This window comes from Netta rufina, assembly GCF_964035555.1.
Source record: "Netta rufina genome assembly, chromosome: 2".
NCBI classification, from domain to species: domain Eukaryota; kingdom Metazoa; phylum Chordata; class Aves; order Anseriformes; family Anatidae; genus Netta; species Netta rufina.
This window is the reverse complement of record NC_140124.1, coordinates 31776113-31796003: the sequence shown is the minus strand read 5'-3', so window position 1 is coordinate 31796003 and position 19891 is coordinate 31776113. Positions and strand designations below refer to the sequence as shown.

The window sequence follows — 19891 nt, the reverse complement described above, 5'->3', positions numbered from 1 at the left end:
CTAGCACTGAGTGCTTGTATAACTAGTGCCTTGTTTATGGCATGACGTTATCTCTTTTTTACCTCATGCTTGTGTTAATTTGACTTTCTTGTGTTAATGATGAAATAAGTTTTATGTATTTACACTATCTGGACTTTGGATAGTATTGGTCTTGTCTTTCAGTTGGCAATTGCCCTACTACATCTTTTTAAAGAGTTCTTGAGAAGATGATGAGTTAGAAATAGAGACCAAAGGCAAACTTTGTTTATATAAATGCTCCAAAGCTCTTCCCTACTTTATTTGAGAATATAGTAAAGGAAAAAAAATACCCAATTATTGATGGTCTTCTCTTGCCTATCAATTTCTTTTATTTTTGCTTTAGTTTACTGATACCTTCTTTTCTCTTGTTTTCTATTTGAAATCGTTTTCCTGTAATAATCTCACTATGTTGATATTTTGCTTGTGCTCTTCTTAATTTCTCTCTTGATTTCTAGAGATTCAGCCGTAACCGTGTTTTTTCTTGTTCTTCATTTTTGATGCATTATGCAAGGTATTTTTCTGATTTCCAAGGATCAAAGTAACCATGCTGCTGTTGTGTGGAGTAGTATGAGCTGGTCTGTGAGTGCTGCCACTTTGCTATCTGTGTGGCTCTTCATTTATTTATTACTTATCACTCTCATGTGTTTCCTTCCTCTTTATTTTTCTTCCTTAAATGTTTATCTGTTTTCCTGCTGATGTCACGGGACAGGGCATACATTTTTCTCTAAATGTATTGCATGCATAAAGGAATTTAAGGTACTGAGTGCCGTTTCATGTTAGAGTTGAGTGGATCTAGTCTGGGCTGCCGCTAAAGGGGGTTTTCCCAGTCCCACCTGGTCCAGCTGGTGTGATGCTGCTTCTTGTGTCAGGTCTAGCAGCTGTGCAGGAACCACGTGAGGAATTTTTCATCAGCCAAATGAGGAGTCAATGGGAACACAGATATTGACTCCCCAATCAACAGCTGTGTGATCCAGTGCAAGTGAAGTGCATTGTGTGCACACAGTGCCTTCCTGCATTTACTTCTATTTAGATCTAAAATACAACTAATACCCAAAATAATTCCCGTCTTTTTGAAAATGGGGATCATCCTTGTTCCTTCTGTGACTTCTGAAAACATCTGTGCCTCTAACATAATTACGAGTGAGGTGAGCTACATCCACTTTAGCAAGAATTTTTATTATTATTTTTTTTTAGTGTTCTTGATGTTGATAATGGCTGAGGTTTTTAGATCTCTTCCGTAAGCTTGCACCAAGAGCTGGATACTCAAATTACTCGATTTCATCTGTTGGAAATATTCCATGCTCAGGTACTGGAAATGCTTGTTTGAGAATGAAGTGTTCCAGGGAGTTCATAAAACTATCCATCTGTAAATTTTATTTACAGATATTCATGCTTGCTGTCCCCTTCAGTGCCACAGTGGGCAGTGTGTGCACCATGGAGCTGTCCAGGATGTAGCTGGCACAGTAACTCTGGGCCCAGATTGTGCCTGAGAAAGGAGAGGAGGCTGCTGAGGCTGAAATATTTTTCAGGATACTCAGGCTCTGTGCGTACATAGAGGCCAAGTGGACAGAGGCAGAGACTCAGAAGAAATTATAGGAGGTTTCTGTCTGCTTACACGTACCTTGGTTTCTGAGCTACGCACCGCAGCCCACCAGCAGTGTTAAGTAGCAAATCAGTAAGCTGAACCCTGCGAAGTTTAAGCACTTCAGATGCGGTGGGCAAAATGGGTCTGTTGATAACAGTCAGCACTCAGGAAAAAGTGAAAAGTGCACAGAAGACCAGGGAAGAAATGCTGAAAGTAACCACATTTACCAAAAGGAATGGTGAATTGAGTGGGACTTAGAAGTCAGTGGGTAAAGCAGGCAAGCCATAAGGACTGAAGGAGGGATTGGGAAAGGGGATTTTAAACACAGGAGGAGGAAAGATTAGGAATATTTGTAATCGATATTTCCCTTACATTTATCCCACTGATAAAGGCCATAGGATTCAACAATTCTTTTCCCACTGTTAAATAGGGACTTTTTTTTTTTTTTTTTTTTTTGGTCAGGCACTGTCCATTCTGCAAAGAATTAGACATCAGCTGCTGCTTAAAGAAATTGGAATCTTTTGATGTTGGACTACTGGATAATTTGGACATGCTGATCTCATTTTTTATTTTACTTTTTTTAATGCAGCTGGATGGTATTCTGTCCAGAAAAATAGTTGCAATGAACTGGAAGTTTAGAGGATTGCTGTAGCTTTGTAAAGGTTTTTGTCATTTTGTATAACATCATTTTTCATGTTTGTCTTCATCTAGAAGCATTCTTTGTATAAAATTTGGCTTTATGAGAGCTCAGATGTAATGACTAGTGAGAACTTGTAGTGAAAGTGTTTGTATCAGTTTATTTTTGGTATCTTGGCAAGAAAACAGTGCATTTAAAGAACTGAAGTAAGTTTAAACATAAGAAGGGAATAGTGGAGTAGCAGCATAATAGTCAGAGAAAGGTTCTAGTATTCCTTTAGTGAATTTGAGCTGCTGCTTACGATGCACTACATTTGCAGCCTGGATCTGTTAATTGGCTACCGGAAACTGCTTCTTTGAGGTTCGTCTTTTCACATCCATTTAGTTTTGTAGTTGAAGCTAATTATCATCGTGTTTAAAAAGTACTACACATTAAAAAAGAAAAAATCGTTTAGCTTGGAAAAGACCTCTAAGATCATCGAGTCCAACCGTTAACCTAGCAATGCCAAGTCTACCACCAAACCATGTCCCTAAGCACCACATGTACATGTCTTTTGAATACCTCCAGGGATGGTGACTCAACTACTTCCCTGGGCAGCCTTTTCCCATGGCTCACAACCCTTTCAGTGAAGAAAATTTTCCTAATACCCAACCTAAACCTCCTCTGGCGCAACTTGAGGCCTCTTGTCCTATCACTTGAGAACTTCTTGTCCTATTACTTCTTGCTCGGGAAAAGAGAGTGACCCCCATCCCCACTATAAACCTCCTTTGGCGTACTTGTAGAGAGCAATAAGGTCTCCCCTGAGCCGCCTTTTCTCTAGGCTAAACAACTCCAGTTCCCTCAGCTGCTTCTCATAAGAGTTGTTTTCTAGATCCTTCACAAACTTAATTGCCTTTCCTTGGGCACATCCCAGCACCTCAATGTAACTTCTTGTAGTGTGGGGTCCAAAGCTGAACACAATATTTGAGGTTTGGCCTCACTGAAGCCGACTACAGAAGGACAATTGCGTCCCTGGTCCTGCTGGCTACACTATTTCTGATACAAGTCAGGACACTGTTGGCCTTCTTGGCCACCTGAGCACACTGCTGGCTCATATTCAGCCAGCTATGGACCAATACGCCCAGGTTCCTTTGTGCCAGGCAGCTTTCCAGCCACTCTTCCCCCAGCCTGTAGCATTGCATTGTGTTGTTGTGCCCCAGGTGCAGGACCCGACACTCAGCCTTGTTGAGCGTCATACAGTTGGCCTCAGCCCATCGGTCCAGCCTATCCAGATCCCTCTGCAAAGCCCTTCTACACTTGACCAGGTCAATACTTGTGCCCAACTTTGTGTTGTCTGCAAACTTACGGAGGGTGCACTTGATCCCTTTGTCTAGATCACTGTTTGAAGAGAACTGGCCCCAATACTGAGCCCTGGGGGATTCCACTACTGGCCGGCCTCCGTCTGGGTTTAACTCCAGTCACCACAACTCTTTGGCCCAGACCATGCAGACAGATTTTTACCCGTGAAACGTACCCCTGTACACGCCTTGAGCAGCCAGCTTCTTCAGGAGAATGCTGTGGGAAGCCTTACTGGGTCAAAAGCCCTATTGAAGTCTAGGGAGACCACATCCACAGCCCCTGTCCACTGAGTGCATCACCTTGTCGTAGAAGGAGATCAGGTTCATCAAGCAGGACCTGCCTTTGATAAACCCTTGCTGACTGGGCCTGATCACCTGGTTGCCCTGTAGGTGCCATGTGATGGCACTCAAATATTGGGGGACTGTTAGTAATTTTTGGGGAACAGCAATTAGACATAGTGAAGGGGAGATCATCGCAAGCAGAAGTCCAAACTGAAACTAGATTCGGTACTTTCAAAGGTTGTATTACTTCCCAGTCATACAAATAGGGGTCAGAATATTAATTAGGATCACCAATAAACTTTTAAATCTACCAATCCCATGATGGTAGAGCGAGTATATGGCTTCAGTACATGGATGTACTTTGTTTTGGCAGAAAATCCCTTATGGTTGAATTAAATATTGTGTGTTGGTTTCCAGGTTAATTTGTATTGTAATGGAGAGGCCAAAATAGTACAGAGTACTCCAGATGTGATCTCATGTTGAGATAGAGGATCTTTTCCCTGGACCTGCTGGCAGCACTTCTGCTGATAAAAGGCAGGATTCTGTTGGCTTTTTTTTTTTTCCATAAGGGCTGTCTGCCAACTTGCGTTACTGTCCGCAAGGACCCCTGGATCCCATTCTGCAGAGCTGCTTCCCAGAGGGCTGGCCCGAGGCCTGTATTATGGCATGGGGTTATTTCATCCCAGCAAGCCTACAGTTGTTTTTGTTGAATGTTATCAGGCTTTGTCAACCCATTTCTCTAGCCTGTCAACATCTCTCTGAATGGCAGCTGTGCTCTCGTCTGGTGTTGTATGCAGACTTACCGAGAGAGTACCCTGTCCCATCATCCAGGTAGTTAATGAGGATATCAAACAGTGGTGGTTCCTGTATTGGTCCCTGAAGGTCCCTGCATAGTTACTGGCTGCCCACTGAACTTGGCACCACTGATGAAGTTTTTGCATCCCATCATCCAGTCTTTTTTTTTTTTTTTCCTTTGCTTATCATCCACTTATCAACCCATAGCTCACCAGTTAGGTGATAAGGAGACTGAGGTATTATGCCTTGCTAAAGGGAAGATGCACAACATTTGAGGCCCTTTCCTTGTTCCCTGCATCATAAAAAGGAATGGAGTTGTCAGGCATGATCTGCCCTTGCTAAATCCATGTTGGTTGCTTGCAGCCTTCCCGGGGACCGTGATGAGGATGATGGACCTATATCTTCTCTCTTGTCCTGGACGGACCTTCTTGAAGATGCCCTTTTGCTGCCAATATAATTTGAGAGAGTGTCTGTGTTGGCCTTCAGCTGAGCTCTGACTTTCCTGATCCAGTACTGCCTGTAGTTAAGGTGCAGTTTGACATCACAGCTCAGAAACTCAAAGGTTTCTTTTCTGAGCCCTACATTATTGTTTATAGTTTTCTTCCTTTTTAATAAAGGAAAAATGACTTTTTTTGTAATGGTGGTGGAGTGTCTTTTAACCACAAAATAAGTCCACAAAGATGTGACGTGAATGGCAATAGTTAGAGATGACAGACTTGACCACTAGGGACAATGTGGAAATTAATATTTGGTCTCATTGAGGTGTCTATTTCAAGAGGAACCCTTCTGGCAATTATGGTAGCTAATGTGAATTAGCTTTTTTTTTGCTTATATTCCTTCACATCTATAGCCTGACCCACTAAGGCAATTAGAGTATCTTATTATATTTAGCCCAGTCTCAGGTAAAATACTGTGAAGTTACACTGCTAATTTAATATTTTAAAGTAACTTTTTATCTAGATAAGGAGTGTTGATTATTTGGGAACCATTAGATTGTGTTATGTAACTTTAAAGTTAAGAAAGAACACAACTGGACGGTGAAATACTACAGTGCATCCAGAGCAGCTTCATCTTACAGTAAGAGTTGTAAATGAGTGTAGTTCAGGGGACTCTTGACAATTGTGCTGCAAGTATCAAATAACAGATTTAATATATTACCAGCAGGTTAAAGAAACAAACAAAAAACTTGGGTGACTAATTTTATAGTCAGAGTCCTAATAACTAAACCATTCTGGATTGTGTGTGTGTGTATACAAATATATGTGTATATATATGTTATATATACAATTTATTGGTTAAAATCATACATATCTACAGATAGGTCATTAAAACATGGTTTATTAGTGATCTACTTGTTGTATGGGGTTTGCTTGAGAATAATTATATTGCTTAAAGATGCTTCTGCAAAATTGAAGGTATTGTCCATGCTGTGTTTCACACTTGATGTTTTTAGGACATTTTTCAGGAGTTATTTAGGAATGAGCAAAACAGAAAAAGCACAGTTGGTGCTGTGGTGTATAGTTCTAAAAAGTTCATCATCTTATGGAATTGAGCTTATTTTCTCCTTCTGTGTTGTTGACAAATTCTGCATTTGTGGTGAAAAAAAACACTTTCACTTTGTTTTGCTTCCTGTTTTTATGGGCTATTGTTTATAAAGTTTTTGAGGTTTCCTGAAGTATCAATTGCATATAAACTTTTTGAAGCCAATTTTGTCTAAGATTATGCAAAATAGTTTCATGTAAGCACTGTTGTGAAACCGTGATAATTCTAGGGAAGAAATACTGGATTTATTTTAAGAAAAAAAAATTAGTGTTCATTAGATCTCTTATAATCAGTTTCTTTCCACTTTCTTCTCCATTTCTAAAGATCTCAGACAAGAATGGCCTTTGAACATAAAGCCACATCCTGTGTCATTTTTGTATTTAAAAAATTATTGAATGTTACTTGATAAGAGATTCCAGTTCTCCCTCTTTTTCTTCTCCAGAGTTTTGCACTAGCAAGACCTGAAATAGATGTAATCTGTTTATCCAGAGGCTGAACGTAAAACAGTGTAGATTATCTCACTGGTTTGAATTCAAGCTTGCGTTAGAGGGATTACTTTGTTCTCATGTTGGATCACCTAAGGTGATCGTGTCAAGCAATAAGCCTGGTCCTGTTTGTCTGGTCCTGTTGGATCCTTCCTGTCTGTTTTCCTTCTGGCCAAACTAAGCTAGATACAAGTCAGTAAGGATCACTTTTTGGAAATCAAACTAAAAATGACTTCGTGTATGTCGTTTCTTCTTAGATTTAAGAAACTGTCTGAAAGTGGGCTTGCATCTCCTATTTCTCATCATTATCCAAGATGCTGAATTGCGTCTTCTAACCTGTTATTCCGTGTCCTTTTGGATTAGAATGTGGTTTAGAATTAGGTTTTTACTGCAAGCCTGTGATCAGAAAGTGTGTGTCTGTGTGTGTGAAGGTGGCCTCTTGGTTTTCCTAGTTACATGATAAATATTCTACTTTCAAAATTGGATTGTGTGAAACAAGGCTTTCTGTCCTTTGTAGTTATTTCTGCTTAGATAAAGTAGCTGTTAGCCCAGAGAATAAATGTTAGAGAAATGAAGGTTGGTTCAATTAAAATAATTAAAAAAATCCACTTCCTAATTTCATGTTGTCATCAGAAATGCTGGTAGAGCAGGTGTGAGAAAACAAACAAACAAAAAAACAATAAAGCCCCTTGACTCATTAATCCAGGCTGTTTCACTTTGATTTTTCACTTTAAAATGAAGTTTTGGGATAAATATTTATTCTTTCTGGTAGAAGCAGTGTTAATCAGAAGACTGTTCTTTTTCTTCATCGTCTTACACGCACAAATTTAATCAAAACATACAACATTATTTTGCTATTTTAACCAGTAATATTCAGCAAGAAGCCAGTTTTTATTTTATTTTATTTTATTATTTTTTTCTGATAAAAATGAATCGCAATAACATACATGATAGCTTTTAAACTTTTTATTACACACTGTGTTTCTGTTGTATAGTTGTGTACTTCAAGGTGATGTTAACATATATTTTCATTTAAAGGTTTGCACTTTTGAAAATGAATGTCACAAATCACGGAATGAGCGCAGTGATTGTGGTTTTAGGATGCAGCAGAAGTTATTACCTGTCCTGGAGTGCTTTGCTAGACCAACTGGTGTAGCTGGGGGGACAGGTAGGGGAACACGATCCCCAAAGCTTTCCTGGCTCAGGCATTGTGAGAAGCAGCAGGAAAATCTGAGCTAAACAGAGCTAGACATGGCTGCTCTTGGATTAATCCAACTGTTAACCAATTAAACCATTTGACATAAAAAGCATGCCGTAAGCAGAACAGGATGAGCTGAGGTGGAGCAGGGACAGATGGACTCCTGCTTAGTACAGAAGAAGGGAGTTTCCAGCCTGCGTAACCAGGAGGGATCAGCAAGAGTACTGCACTTACCCAGAAGATATTTTTATGGGCCTAATTTTCCAAAACTTAACATTGTGTAATGTTCTTTATTTAAAAGATGATTTGTTTATATTTACATCCTCTAATATTTTAGGCTTACTTGGGGGAGGGAGAGGAAAAAAATAAACCTGGATCAACAAAAGGAGAACAGAGTATATGAAAATCCTTCCCTTCAAAATTTTCCCAAGAGTTTTCTTCTGAGTACTGCAGCAGTAAAGTGTTGTATAGATTTCACTGTAATTTTTATGTAGTCTGAGAAAGCCTTTTGGCTTAAGGCAGGAAAGGGCAAAGGGATGACACAGAAGAGATTAAAAGAAGAGACCTTTAGTGATGTTAGGAAATAGGGATATGCAGACCTCTTTTCAAAACCCCACTTGACATGTCTTTCACTTTGATTGCTGTAGATTTGGCATGTATTAGGAATGTAACTACAAAGTTATTAATGGTTTATTTTGCACTTGTTAAATGTTTCTCCTGGTAGTATAACATAACAATTTCACTGCAGATGAAATTGGTACTCCAGTTGGTACTGCTTTCCAATTCTACTTGTCATGCTTGTGAAGACACAGTAATTTGAATCCTAAAATAATGTTTTTAATCACTTGACAAAAATGACACTTGCCTTAATTATAGAAAGGTTTATACATGAACACATTCCATTTACACTTAAAATGGAAGTTGAGTGAAAACGCAGATGTGGAGAATTAACAGAAAATTAAACTTGACATCTACTGTATATGCAGTCTTTGACATTTTTTTAATGTGAGCCCACAGGTGGCGTTGAATACATTTGGCAAATCATCATATTGAAAAAGTACTAAAATAGCAAAGACTAGTTTGCTTATCTAGCTAGGTACTTGTCACCTACTGCCATTTAAAAAACACTAATCGGATATACACAGATATAATCAGATATACACAGTAAAAGAATTGCAAGGAAGTGTTTTTGTTTTTAAATGACCATGTTCTTTCAAAGGTCAGACTATTCTGTTGCAAGCCTTCAATTTGAAAGCACTCACAGGGGCAATCAGCAGTGGTACAGGCCTTTTGGATGCTACAGCTGTGCCGTATGAGTAGTCTTCTGCCAAAGCTGTAGATGGACAAGTAGGTGTTTCCCGAGCCCAGCCTTTCCAGCCATTTTGTCTGTCTGTTCTGAAAGACACAAAAGTGTCTGCTGCTTGGTGGCAAAGGGGAAGGCGAGAAGAAAGGAGCATCTGTCCACTGGACATCTGGAGCTGTTTTTGCATGAAAGAAGCAGCACTTAGGTATCTGTCAGTTGCAGTTGCAGACAAAAATTGACGGCACCAGTTTAAATGCAAAATGAGCACAGCTGTACTTTCCTCAGCAAATATTCAGTGAAAGCTGTATCAGGGCTGAGGGTTTTGCTTAAAGGTGGGTTAGAAGCAAAGCTCTGAAAGCTTGTCTACTGGACTGAATGAACAAGAAACCCACTGAAGCTACTTTAAAGTATAGTTTAAAAAAAAAAAAAGCATAGTAGTTACGTATGCTGTTGTAGTAACTCATTGCTGTTGTGGCTGGTACATTAAAACCTTGCCATGCTTCTGCTTGACTTGCTTGCAAAATAATCTAGCTAATTCGTAAGTAGTGGACTATCATGTGCATAACTACTTGCATACTAAATTACAATGGGATATTTCTTCTCTTAAACTGTTTTTTTTAAGACTGTCTAGTCTATAAATTGTACATAATTTCTAGGCAGTGAATCTTATGGATATACACAAAGTCCTGCATGGATGGTGACATAGTCAGTCTGGGCTCAGTTGTATCAGCTGTAGGTGTGCAACAGGAGCCATCAAAATGCTGCGTTAATTTGAAAGCAGAAGCCAAACAGAGGAAAAGCAGAGGTATATAAGAAAGCAAGTTTAAGTACTTGTTTTAGTAGGTATCTGAATTTTTTTTGTTTTTTTTTTTGGGGGGGGGGTACATTGAGTGGGGAAAAATGAACAAAGCTTAGTCCAAAAAAAGCCATGTGTCATTGATAGTGTTGTCATCTGCATTGCCTGAATCAAGGTTGTGAATATTCACCTGACTTGTAACTAACGAGGCTTTCTGGTGGACAGTTTTTGACTTGCAGACAGCCCTTTACTGCATTTGATGTTTATTTTGCTGAAGCAATTCCAGTCCATGGAAGAAGACGACTGTATCTTCTGTGGTGCTGCATTAGCTCCTCATGGGTATGACCTTACAAATACGCTGCAGAAGTCTTTCTTTGTAAGAGTTAAGACACACAAGAGAGGGAGCTGCGATGGTGGGGTGAACATATGGCATCTTGTAGGGATGGTAAACCAGTGCATGTCCAGCTGATGAGGTGGAAGCATTGTTCATCTGGAACAAAGAGTCTTTGTCTACGTGTGCCTGTGCGCTCACACAGTGTGCACACGTATGTGCATCCCACAGGATTAAGGCCGATACTATCTCTTCAGCCCTAGGCAGTTGACCAGAGTTGCGTGAAATGCAGTAGCTGAAACTTTGACAGTTTGGTTTGGAAGGGTATGCTCCCAGCAGGGGACACTTCTGCTTCTTTTAAGGGGTTTTGGGGAGCTGCTACTTAAATGCCAGTGTTATGGCATCTTCATGAGATTGGTGTACTCTTTCTGTTGAGAGTGACAAATACCTTACAGCTAGCTTCAGTAGGACTAGACAAAGCTTCATTCAATTTGTTATTTTTTTTTATATATATATATTTTTTATAAATACAGCTTATTTGGAAAGAAGTTCTACGTATGGGGGTATGACTTTTTATTTTTTTAATACCCCAGCTAGTTTCACCTTACTTTCTACTAAGGTAGTACCAGCTGCATAGTCATATTTGAGTAATATTAGGACTTTCTTTGCTTTTCATAGTTGCTTCTGATGTGGTAAAGGAAATTTAGATTTCAATTTTCTTTGGGAGTCATGCTGCTAATGGCCCTTTAAGAAGTGTGAGGTTACAGGAACCTTTATTTGCAGTCAGCCTGAATGGAACCTTTCTCATCGCTGCATCCTTTTGTGGATTTCTGAGAGAGACATTCAAGACTATACACCACGTGTCTAAAGTGCATAAGAATTGGGCCAGTATCTGTTGTACTTACTGCAGTGTACTGAGTTGTACGAGTTTTAAGAAATCCTATTAAAATACCAAATGAGATTTGAATCTCTGTAGCCATATGCTAAATTGCAAAGCTAGGGTGTAGGACAAAAGGTCACTGTTCTATCTATTAGAGTTAGAGAACTTTCTTTGTTAATTATGCATTCATCCAGCCCTGAATATGCACCCTGCTATCTAGTTTAATTAAGTTTTGTTAAGTCATTTAGAGTGCTTATCCCATATTTGGTACTTCAACTTTTTTGAATAATGCCATTAAGCATACTGATATTATGATATAAAAAAAATCGTGATTAAATGTTATCTTCTCCATGCATATCTTCCTGTGGTGGGTAGTGCTCTGTGGAAGTTTTAGGATGTATGTATTTCTGAGGGCATCAATTGGAGGAATCGTCTTTGTGTATTAGAATGTAGATGAATAATGAGAATGTATGATGAGAGCTCATGGCACTTCTATTGTGTTTGCCATTTTTTTTGTATTGGTGTCTCTTTTGTTTTCTTTATCTTCTCAAAATACTGCTGTATTTACTTCTTAGAAGTTGAAAGAGTCTTCTACTCAGCTGTGGCCAAAATTTTTTTTTTTATTTTATTGTAACGCTGTTCTTCAGCGTTTTAGCTGTTTGAATTGGATGGTTAATATCACTTAAAAAAGGCATTGCACTTTTTCAGCCGAAAGAGAATTGAATTTCAATTCAGTTTTTGAGCTGCAACACTTTAATTTAAACAAATAAGTAAGTAGGTGAGTGTAGTATTTTTCCAGCCCCAAATTCCAAACAAAAAGCCAATATAACTTCTCCATCTCTTGCTAAAAAGCTTTAACTAGGAAGAAAACAGAATCCAATCTCAACTTCCTATTAAACTCGTAATAAAACAGGAAGAATTAGATAATTCTGGTGATTACTGTGTATATCCGTGAAACAATCTGTCTGTAGAGCTATGATTTTGCTTTTGGGCAGCCCGATGTCTTCCTTTCAGAAAAGAACTGAGACTGCTTTATGTAGGAACCTTATTTTTTTATTACTGTTCATTGTTTATAGGATTCCAAAAACTTTTGTGTGTGTGTGTGTCAGGAAGTTGTTTTTTTCTGAATTCTGTGCCTAAGAAGGAAAGGTGAAATCTAAATAGTCTTAGGAGAAATAAGAAATGTAGGCAAGCACCCCTCATCCCTCCTCTTAAAAGCTTTAAAAAAGGGCTCTCTGCAAATCTGGTGTTCAATTTCTGCTTGTTTTCTAAATGTCAAACTGCAAGACGAGTTTATTTAAGTGCTTTCTTAGTGTTACTTGTTGACATAGCAGTTGTCTGAGTTTCCATCAGGGTGTCATTTGATCACGGGTAGGAAAGGCGTAAATTAGACACCAGCAAAAAAAGAAAAGTTGAGAACCATAGAGCTGGAACAGTTTTGGTGGCCTATAAATACTTGTCATCATCAGTTTCACACTTCTGAGCCTTGGCTGAAACATGCTTTCCATACTGAACTGTAGACTAGGCTGAATTAAGTTTATACACTCTCCGGCTACATTGCAGCACTGTGAGGGTCCAAAGCCGTTGTAGCTCCGCGCAGTTGGTTTTCGCTACCTTGAGTTTTGGACGTATACACGCACATGCATACATGTTTTTACAGGTATACATCTATATGTATAGAGAGAGAGAGATTAAGTGTGTGCATATACGTATGTATGTGCATGTGCTTGCACAATGTCCCACATCTCACTGCAGGGTGAGTTTTGTCTGCGGAGTTATGGCAGGCATCAGCCCTAAGAAACCACCAAATCCACAGCTGCTCTTGTGGTTGACTCCAGCTGCACTGGGTGCTTTCAAAACAGCTTTTGTCTACCCCCGGTGCCAAAGAATCTGTCCTGCCATGGGGTCTCTCTTCTTTTTTGTATTAAATTTCACTATTTTAAAGCAAAATCCTTTTTAGATACTAGAGAATTGTTTGAATGCTCTTGATTTCTCTGCTAACAAGAATTGTCAGTATAATAATCAGTTTAAGTTTCCTTCTCTCTTTTCAAGAAAAAAGTAAGTTTATACCCAATATTTGATGCACTGGCTGACCAGTGCATCATCTAATGAAGATACAGCATTGCTTGGCTGTGAAAATTACACGTTTAGTCATGTTAATGTGATTGTATTGATATTTTCCTCTTCTGTTGTCAAGTCTGTATTTTTCTTGGAAGTAGTGGAGAATTTCACATGAAGAAAGTATTTCAAGAAACAAGTGTGTAAAAAATAAATGTAGAGAAGAAAGTTGACACTTTATGGGTAATAGTTGCATGTGAAGTGAGAGATGCCCAACAGTAGATAATGGAAAAAGGCTCTAATGTTGGCTAAAGCAGACTGCTGGCTCGCAATGTAAGTTGGTAGCAATATGCACTTCTTACTTAGTGTTTTCATTTTATCAAGCAAAGTGTCATTTCCTACACAATTAAAATGTATCAAGTTTTTAATAAACTACAAATATTGCTCTGGAGACTTTAAAGTTGTAAAAAATATTAATAATACTTTTTCTATGTGTTCTTGTTTACAGACCAGTCTTTCCATATGGGGATGGGGAAGTCTTGGTGTTGTGCTTTTTCTAATAACTTTTGGACCCTTTGCTATATTTTACTTTGCATTTTATATCCTCTGCTTCGTGGGTGGGTAAGTAGACTACTTACTGCTTTTTTATAAGTGAGATTAAATTTTAATGCATGTATTAGCAGTTTGCTCTGAAAATCTGTAGTGACTTCTATGTAATCACATCCACATTTAAGCATCTCTTTGTGACACAAGTTGTTTTTCTTGATCTTAAATTTTACCCTCGATTTTTTTTCCTGTAGAATATTGCTTATGATACATTTGCCAAGGCAGAAAAGGTGACTAATTTAAAATAATAATAATAAAAATAAAAAAAAAAAAAAGCAAAAGAGCTATATATAAGAGATGTTAAGAGGACAAATATTGACTTAACACCACTGTTATTTCATTCATGAGGACAGTGAGTGGGTGTTTTTCTGGGTTTATTGACATGTCTTGCAACACTTTCATCAAGTAAATCAGATTAGTAACCGTAGATACTTTATCCTATGGACAGGAAGGGAGCAAACAGAATGTATTTTTATTGTCCTTAGCACTATTTTTACATTGTATATGTCTGTCTTATAACCTTTATTTTTAATACCAGGTCTAAATGAGAGGTGAGATATTCCTCCGTCCTCTCATTCATCCGTCTCTTCTGCAGGACAGCAATATTTCTTGGTTTTCCACAACCTGCTTGACTTCTAATGAGAGTGTTTGGGCTATCTTTTTTTTTTTTTTCTCCTCTTTGAAACACCCTTTTAGCTTTCTTATTTGATACGGTAAATAATATTAGTACACTTCTCTGTCATTCCAAAAAGTGCAATACAGTTTAGTGTCTAGAATTGGAGATGCTATGCTTGGGTTTTGAACTTGGGTTAAACTTGGAATTCCCTGTCTGAGAATGCAGAGTAGTCAGTTTACAAGATTGGTGAGTTAAATTAGTTTTTAAGTAAATGCTTTTGTCTTCTCTAATCTTGATACATGTATGACTGGCATATTTTGCTGGCTGTTTGTCCATCAATGCAATTTGGTTCATTTTTGTAGCTAGTTACTGAACATTGATTTTAAAACTAAAATCATCTTGTGGTACTGTTAAATTTTGTTAAAGCAAAATTTGTATCCATTTTCCTATTACATGTTTATGTACGTAGACAGATGTGAAGTCTTAGCCCTTCTAGTAGAGGTTTAGCTTAAAATGCATGTCTTCTCGGCTAAGGCTGTAGTCTGGTCCTTTTTTTACACTGTTAATCTTGTCAGATGTGTGACGCATCCTGTAACAGTCAACATACAGAATCAGGAGTACCAACTAGGTCAAATAGATTTATTTTAAAGGTATTCTTGCCTGCTTTTCTTTGTGAGTTAATTCCCATGCAAAGTTATGCAAAACACTTGGTCCTATTCCTCTTACTTTATAACATTAATATTTGTTTATAGCTTTTTCACCTATGATTAGCAATGATATAACGTCAGTTATGTAAATTAAGAAAATAAAAATCTAATTTTGGTTCATGTTTAGCATGAGCATTAAGGAAACTACTATACCCTTATGTGGAGCAAAGTAACAATTTTGGATGTGGCTTTTCATACTGTAACTTTATCTTAATACTTTGAATTGTTATCCTGTTTGGCACACAGTTTTCTAGCTGGTTACACTTGTTCACAAATGGTGGCTTATATCAATGGTTTCAGACTTACACTAGCTGGGAGCCTACTTTTGTCCCATTTTGCAGTTCAAACAGGAGACATTGAACTCTAGTTGGTTGCATCCTTAATAATGACCTTAATGTTTATACTGTGTGCCAGTGAGTTGTGAAGGAAAACGATGATGCCACAGCTGTATCAATGTTATCTGTTTCTACTGTTTCACTTCTTTTGTGTGCTATCTAGTTTTTTTTTTTTTTTTTTTTTAATATGTGTATTTTCTGCTGCACAGTTAGCCTGTAGTAAGCATGCAACTGTGTTTGTATGCATAGAAGGATACTTGTGTGTCTATACAAAAGCTTTAAATCAAAAGTCTTCTTTGTTTAATTTTGTTTTGCTTTAGGATTGATTTACAAAAGATAACAAAAAAGCTAAAGTTTGGGGTATGATAACTCATCACTAAGGCAATTGGGATCTTTCCACCCCAAACAGGAGGCAAGAGATAGATACCGTTTCTTTAACCTGTATAGCCAAGACTATTACAAGGTGTTAAGCTTCATAAAATATTTGTTGCCTCTACTTCAAGTATAGATGCAAATCTGTTAACCTGATGCTGGGCCTGTCTTTTACCCATCTTTTCTTTGTACCATGTATGTTTCATGTGTGTTTCTTACCTTACTCTCTCTACTTCCCTCTTTGCATCCTAAAGAAGTAAAATAGAAATTATGTGATCTGTGGCTCTGCCAGCAGCTTTAAGCTTCTGATACTGTCATAACTAACATTTATTGGACCAGCAATCACTATGACATTTAAGGAATTTGCTCCATTGTGTTAAGTATTGATAATTACATTTATTTATTTATTTATTTATTTTAATAATATCCATGTATATGTGTCTGGCTGCCTACATTGATTATTCTAATTCCTACCAGACTGGTTCTGAAGCTAGCTGCTTATTGACTTCCACAAAGCCATTCAGCTGACATTGTTACTTTTCAGACTTGATAGGAAAAAGATAAATCTGTAGGTCCTCACTTTTCTGCCTTTCACCATTGTTCTGTTGTTAATCCATCCCTGTGAAAAGCTGGTCTTCCAATAATCTGGAAAAAAATAACTTTAAATAAATTAGTCTTGTTCTTTTTCTGTTCTATTCAATTTTAGAAAAGACTATGCTGATTTTTCATTTACTGGATTGAATATCCTCTTGATGAATTGGATAAGCATTTGCACTGGAAGCTTCTGATTAACTAACAGCTATACTGAATGGTCATAGTCTACAGCTAGTTACTTGCAAGGTTTTGATCCTTTTGAATTAAAGGAAGTACTTCTCCCCTCCTTTCTCCTACAAGTTACTACTATATGGTTGAAGTTAAAAACATTTTTTTGGGGGGGAAAAAAAAAAGCATTTTGGGAGTACTGTCTTCTTTAAAAGCAGACTGAGATTTCTAATGGAAAAATGATAGGTTATAAATAAAACAAACCCAAACATTTAAATTAAAAAAAAAAAAAATACAATATTAGTTTCACTATGCTAAGTTTTTAAGTTTTAAAACACGCTTTTGTCCTTGAACTGGATTATGATGCTAAAAGCAATGTTGGTGTTACGATTTTAAAGCAATCTGGAAGCATCTGGAGCAGAAAAGCAATTACAGCTTTTAATTATTATTTCTTTTTAATTTGTTGTCCTTCATTCACATGTAGATGTAGAAAGTATTTGGGATTGGTATATAAAGATGGTGCTGTAGGCTGTAAGGGAGTCAGAATATCAAGTGAAATTTTCTTCTACATTATCAAATTACCCATAATAATTTATTTATTTATTTTTTTCCCCCCGTCCTGGAGTTGTTACAATATAAATGACCACTTCCCTACTTCTGAATTATTGAGCACTAGAGTACTTGAAAAGAGTGGTTCCCAGCTTGGGAATTAAAACTTTCAAATGGAATACATCTGGTGAATTCAGATGCGTTGGTTAGGAACTAGATTCTTATCATAAGAGTAAGAATATAATTTATCAAGAGCAACCTATATTAAAAGAAAGTGTGATTTCAGCATGTTCTAGCCTGGAACAGCCTTGTGAGATCCTGTGGCCACGAGCATTGGTCAGTTGTCCTTTAAATGGAATACTTTTGATATTTGCTTGCTGTGCGTGTTTAGCCATTCCAAGACTAGTCTTGAGCAACAGTGGCTTCTCATTGTTTTTCATGCTCAGCTTTTCAAAGGCTCCCTCCTTCAGTTATGCTATAATTGGCACAGCCTTTAGGTTTTCATCCATTTCTTCCTAAAACTAGCTTTGTTTTTGTTTTTGTTCCCTGTGTCATAAGCCATAAATTATTCCTGTTGCAGAAAAATTGAGCTTCTTAGAGTGGTTGTTTTCCATCGTGCTTTCATTATATTACAAAGAAAACAATAATAAAAGTGGCTGCTGTCCTGTTACAAGTCATAACTTAAATAGTATTGAGGAATTGTGAGGGGGGGAAAGGTAATGAATTTCTAATATAACATTTTTTTTTTTAAATAAATGGCCCAGGAGTATGCTTGTTTTTAGAATTTATACACTGAATTAAATAACAAAACCTCAATACTTTGTGTTTAACTTACTTTTTCTTCTAGGAGAACTTTGCCTCTCTGTTCTTAGGTAGCTTGATAGGACTATTGATTTTTACTTTATTTTTCAGCTTAATATGAATTCCAGATCGAAAACTTTATACCTCTCATTTAAATATATGTATTAATATATGTAATCAGTAGTTACTTTCTACACTTACTACATCAGTTTCTTTCTGGTGCTTTTGTGACTATTACCACAATGTCATGGTCTAAATACCTCTGTAAAGACATTATTTCTGCACAGTGTTGAAGTAAAAGCATCTTTGTACAAATGCAACCAGAGTAGCCTGTACATGTACCCCTTTTTCACTCTTCTAATATTTGGGAGCATAGGCAGCATGCGCTAAAAGGTTCTTCTTAGGTAGCAGGCTCTGTAGTATAGACTATAAATATTTGCTAAGTGATAACATGATGTTAAGAATGCGAACAGAAGACTGGAAAACTTCATACTGTATTGTGTCAGTTAATTTGAGTAGCATACTACACTGAAAGAGCCCTGTCCTATGGTAGTCAATGGTGAGAGTCAAGTATTGGCATTTTGTACCTCACTGTGCAATGTTTTCTAAAGGGTGGGGATTGGAAAGATCATTCTAGCTTGTCTTTCTTTTTCAATTTTAGGGGTTTTGTGGTTACTCTTTTATTTGGAAAAAGCAACTCAGAAAGATACCTTGAGCAGTGTGAACATTCATTTCTTCCCTGTACATCAGTTGGGATCCCTAAGGTAAGGAGACTTTACTGACCTTAACTTGTAAATCAGTCTTTATAGCTTTGAAACTTAGATTCAAACTGATTAGCAGTGTTATTCTAAAAATTAAAAATGTACCCATTTCCCAAAATAAATGATCCTGCTTTTATGTTTTGATTCAGCTATTAAACTGTGTATGAAATTGCAATGCATGATTTTTCCTTTTCGAAATATAGGCTTTTAAAGCATTTATAGAAAGTTTGTTTCAATTATTGTTACTCATTATGCAAAAAGAGTAAGGTGCAACTGTCTAATGCTATATGTTAGAAATTACTATTATTTTCTAGACTTTTTTTTTTTTTTGGGGGGGGGGGGGGGGGGGAGGTGGTGGCTCCTTCCAGATTTTTCTTGCAAGATTGTTGTGACTACTTATGATTCTTCCATCCTTGGGTCTGTAGTTTTGACAATTTTGATTCTTTGTGGTCAGTGAGTTCCTTGATAAAGTCCAGATTTAGAGTACTTAAGGGAGGGAGAAGCTCTTATCTTTGACCAACGTTTTATGTAAGGCCAAGCAAAAATCATGGAAATGCATACACAAATGGAGGAGCAGCGTGATCCACTTTCCAACTTTGTCATCTTCTTTTCTGAAATGTTACCAGGTAGATAGACCTAAATTCAGGCATCCTAATTGGCTTAATCTGCATCTCTGTAGTATAGAATGAGCTCCTAATAGCCAAGATGTGGAATTCGTAGCAATTCCTGGTTTATGAATCTATATGTCTTGGCAGGTGGATCTTGGCCTAATTGGTTTGAACTCATTAGTATAGAGAAAACAAACCTAAAAATTGCTAGTTACACTAAGATGTTTAATCTCACAAATATTTTGTTGAAACATCTTTCAGCTGTCAGACAGTTGGTCACTACACTTCATGTTGTCTGTGATGAGGTTTCAACTTTCTTATCAGCAGCACGTGTAAAGAAATGTGCTTTGTGATTCAGCAGTATGTTTTCTAATCACAATTTGTGTGTGCATGTAACTGAGATGTCTGGGACTGAAGTATATTGAAAGCTGAGAGTAAATTTATTGGTCTAAATGAAAAATTTAAGACTTTATTGCCACTGTTGAGAAAGGAGTCAGCAAACTAATGATTTGGTTCCATTAATGAAA

The 19891-nt window shown here is 37.4% G+C and overlaps 1 protein-coding gene across 3 annotated transcripts in view; it reads left to right on the top strand.

Moving 5' to 3' along the window:
* Positions 1 to 19891, top strand: part of SNX13 (sorting nexin 13) — a 67424-nt gene that overhangs the window by 7263 nt on the left and 40270 nt on the right. For all 3 annotated transcript variants that reach the window (XR_014619358.1, XM_084306844.1, XM_084306843.1), the window contains exons 2-3: positions 13756 to 13868; positions 18657 to 18759. Coding sequence is in view for 2 of the 3 variants with exons in the window: in XM_084306844.1 (XP_084162970.1) it covers positions 13756 to 13868; positions 18657 to 18759 (216 nt within the window). In the remaining variant the exon portion in view is untranslated. The remainder of the gene's footprint in view (positions 1 to 13755; positions 13869 to 18656; positions 18760 to 19891) is intronic.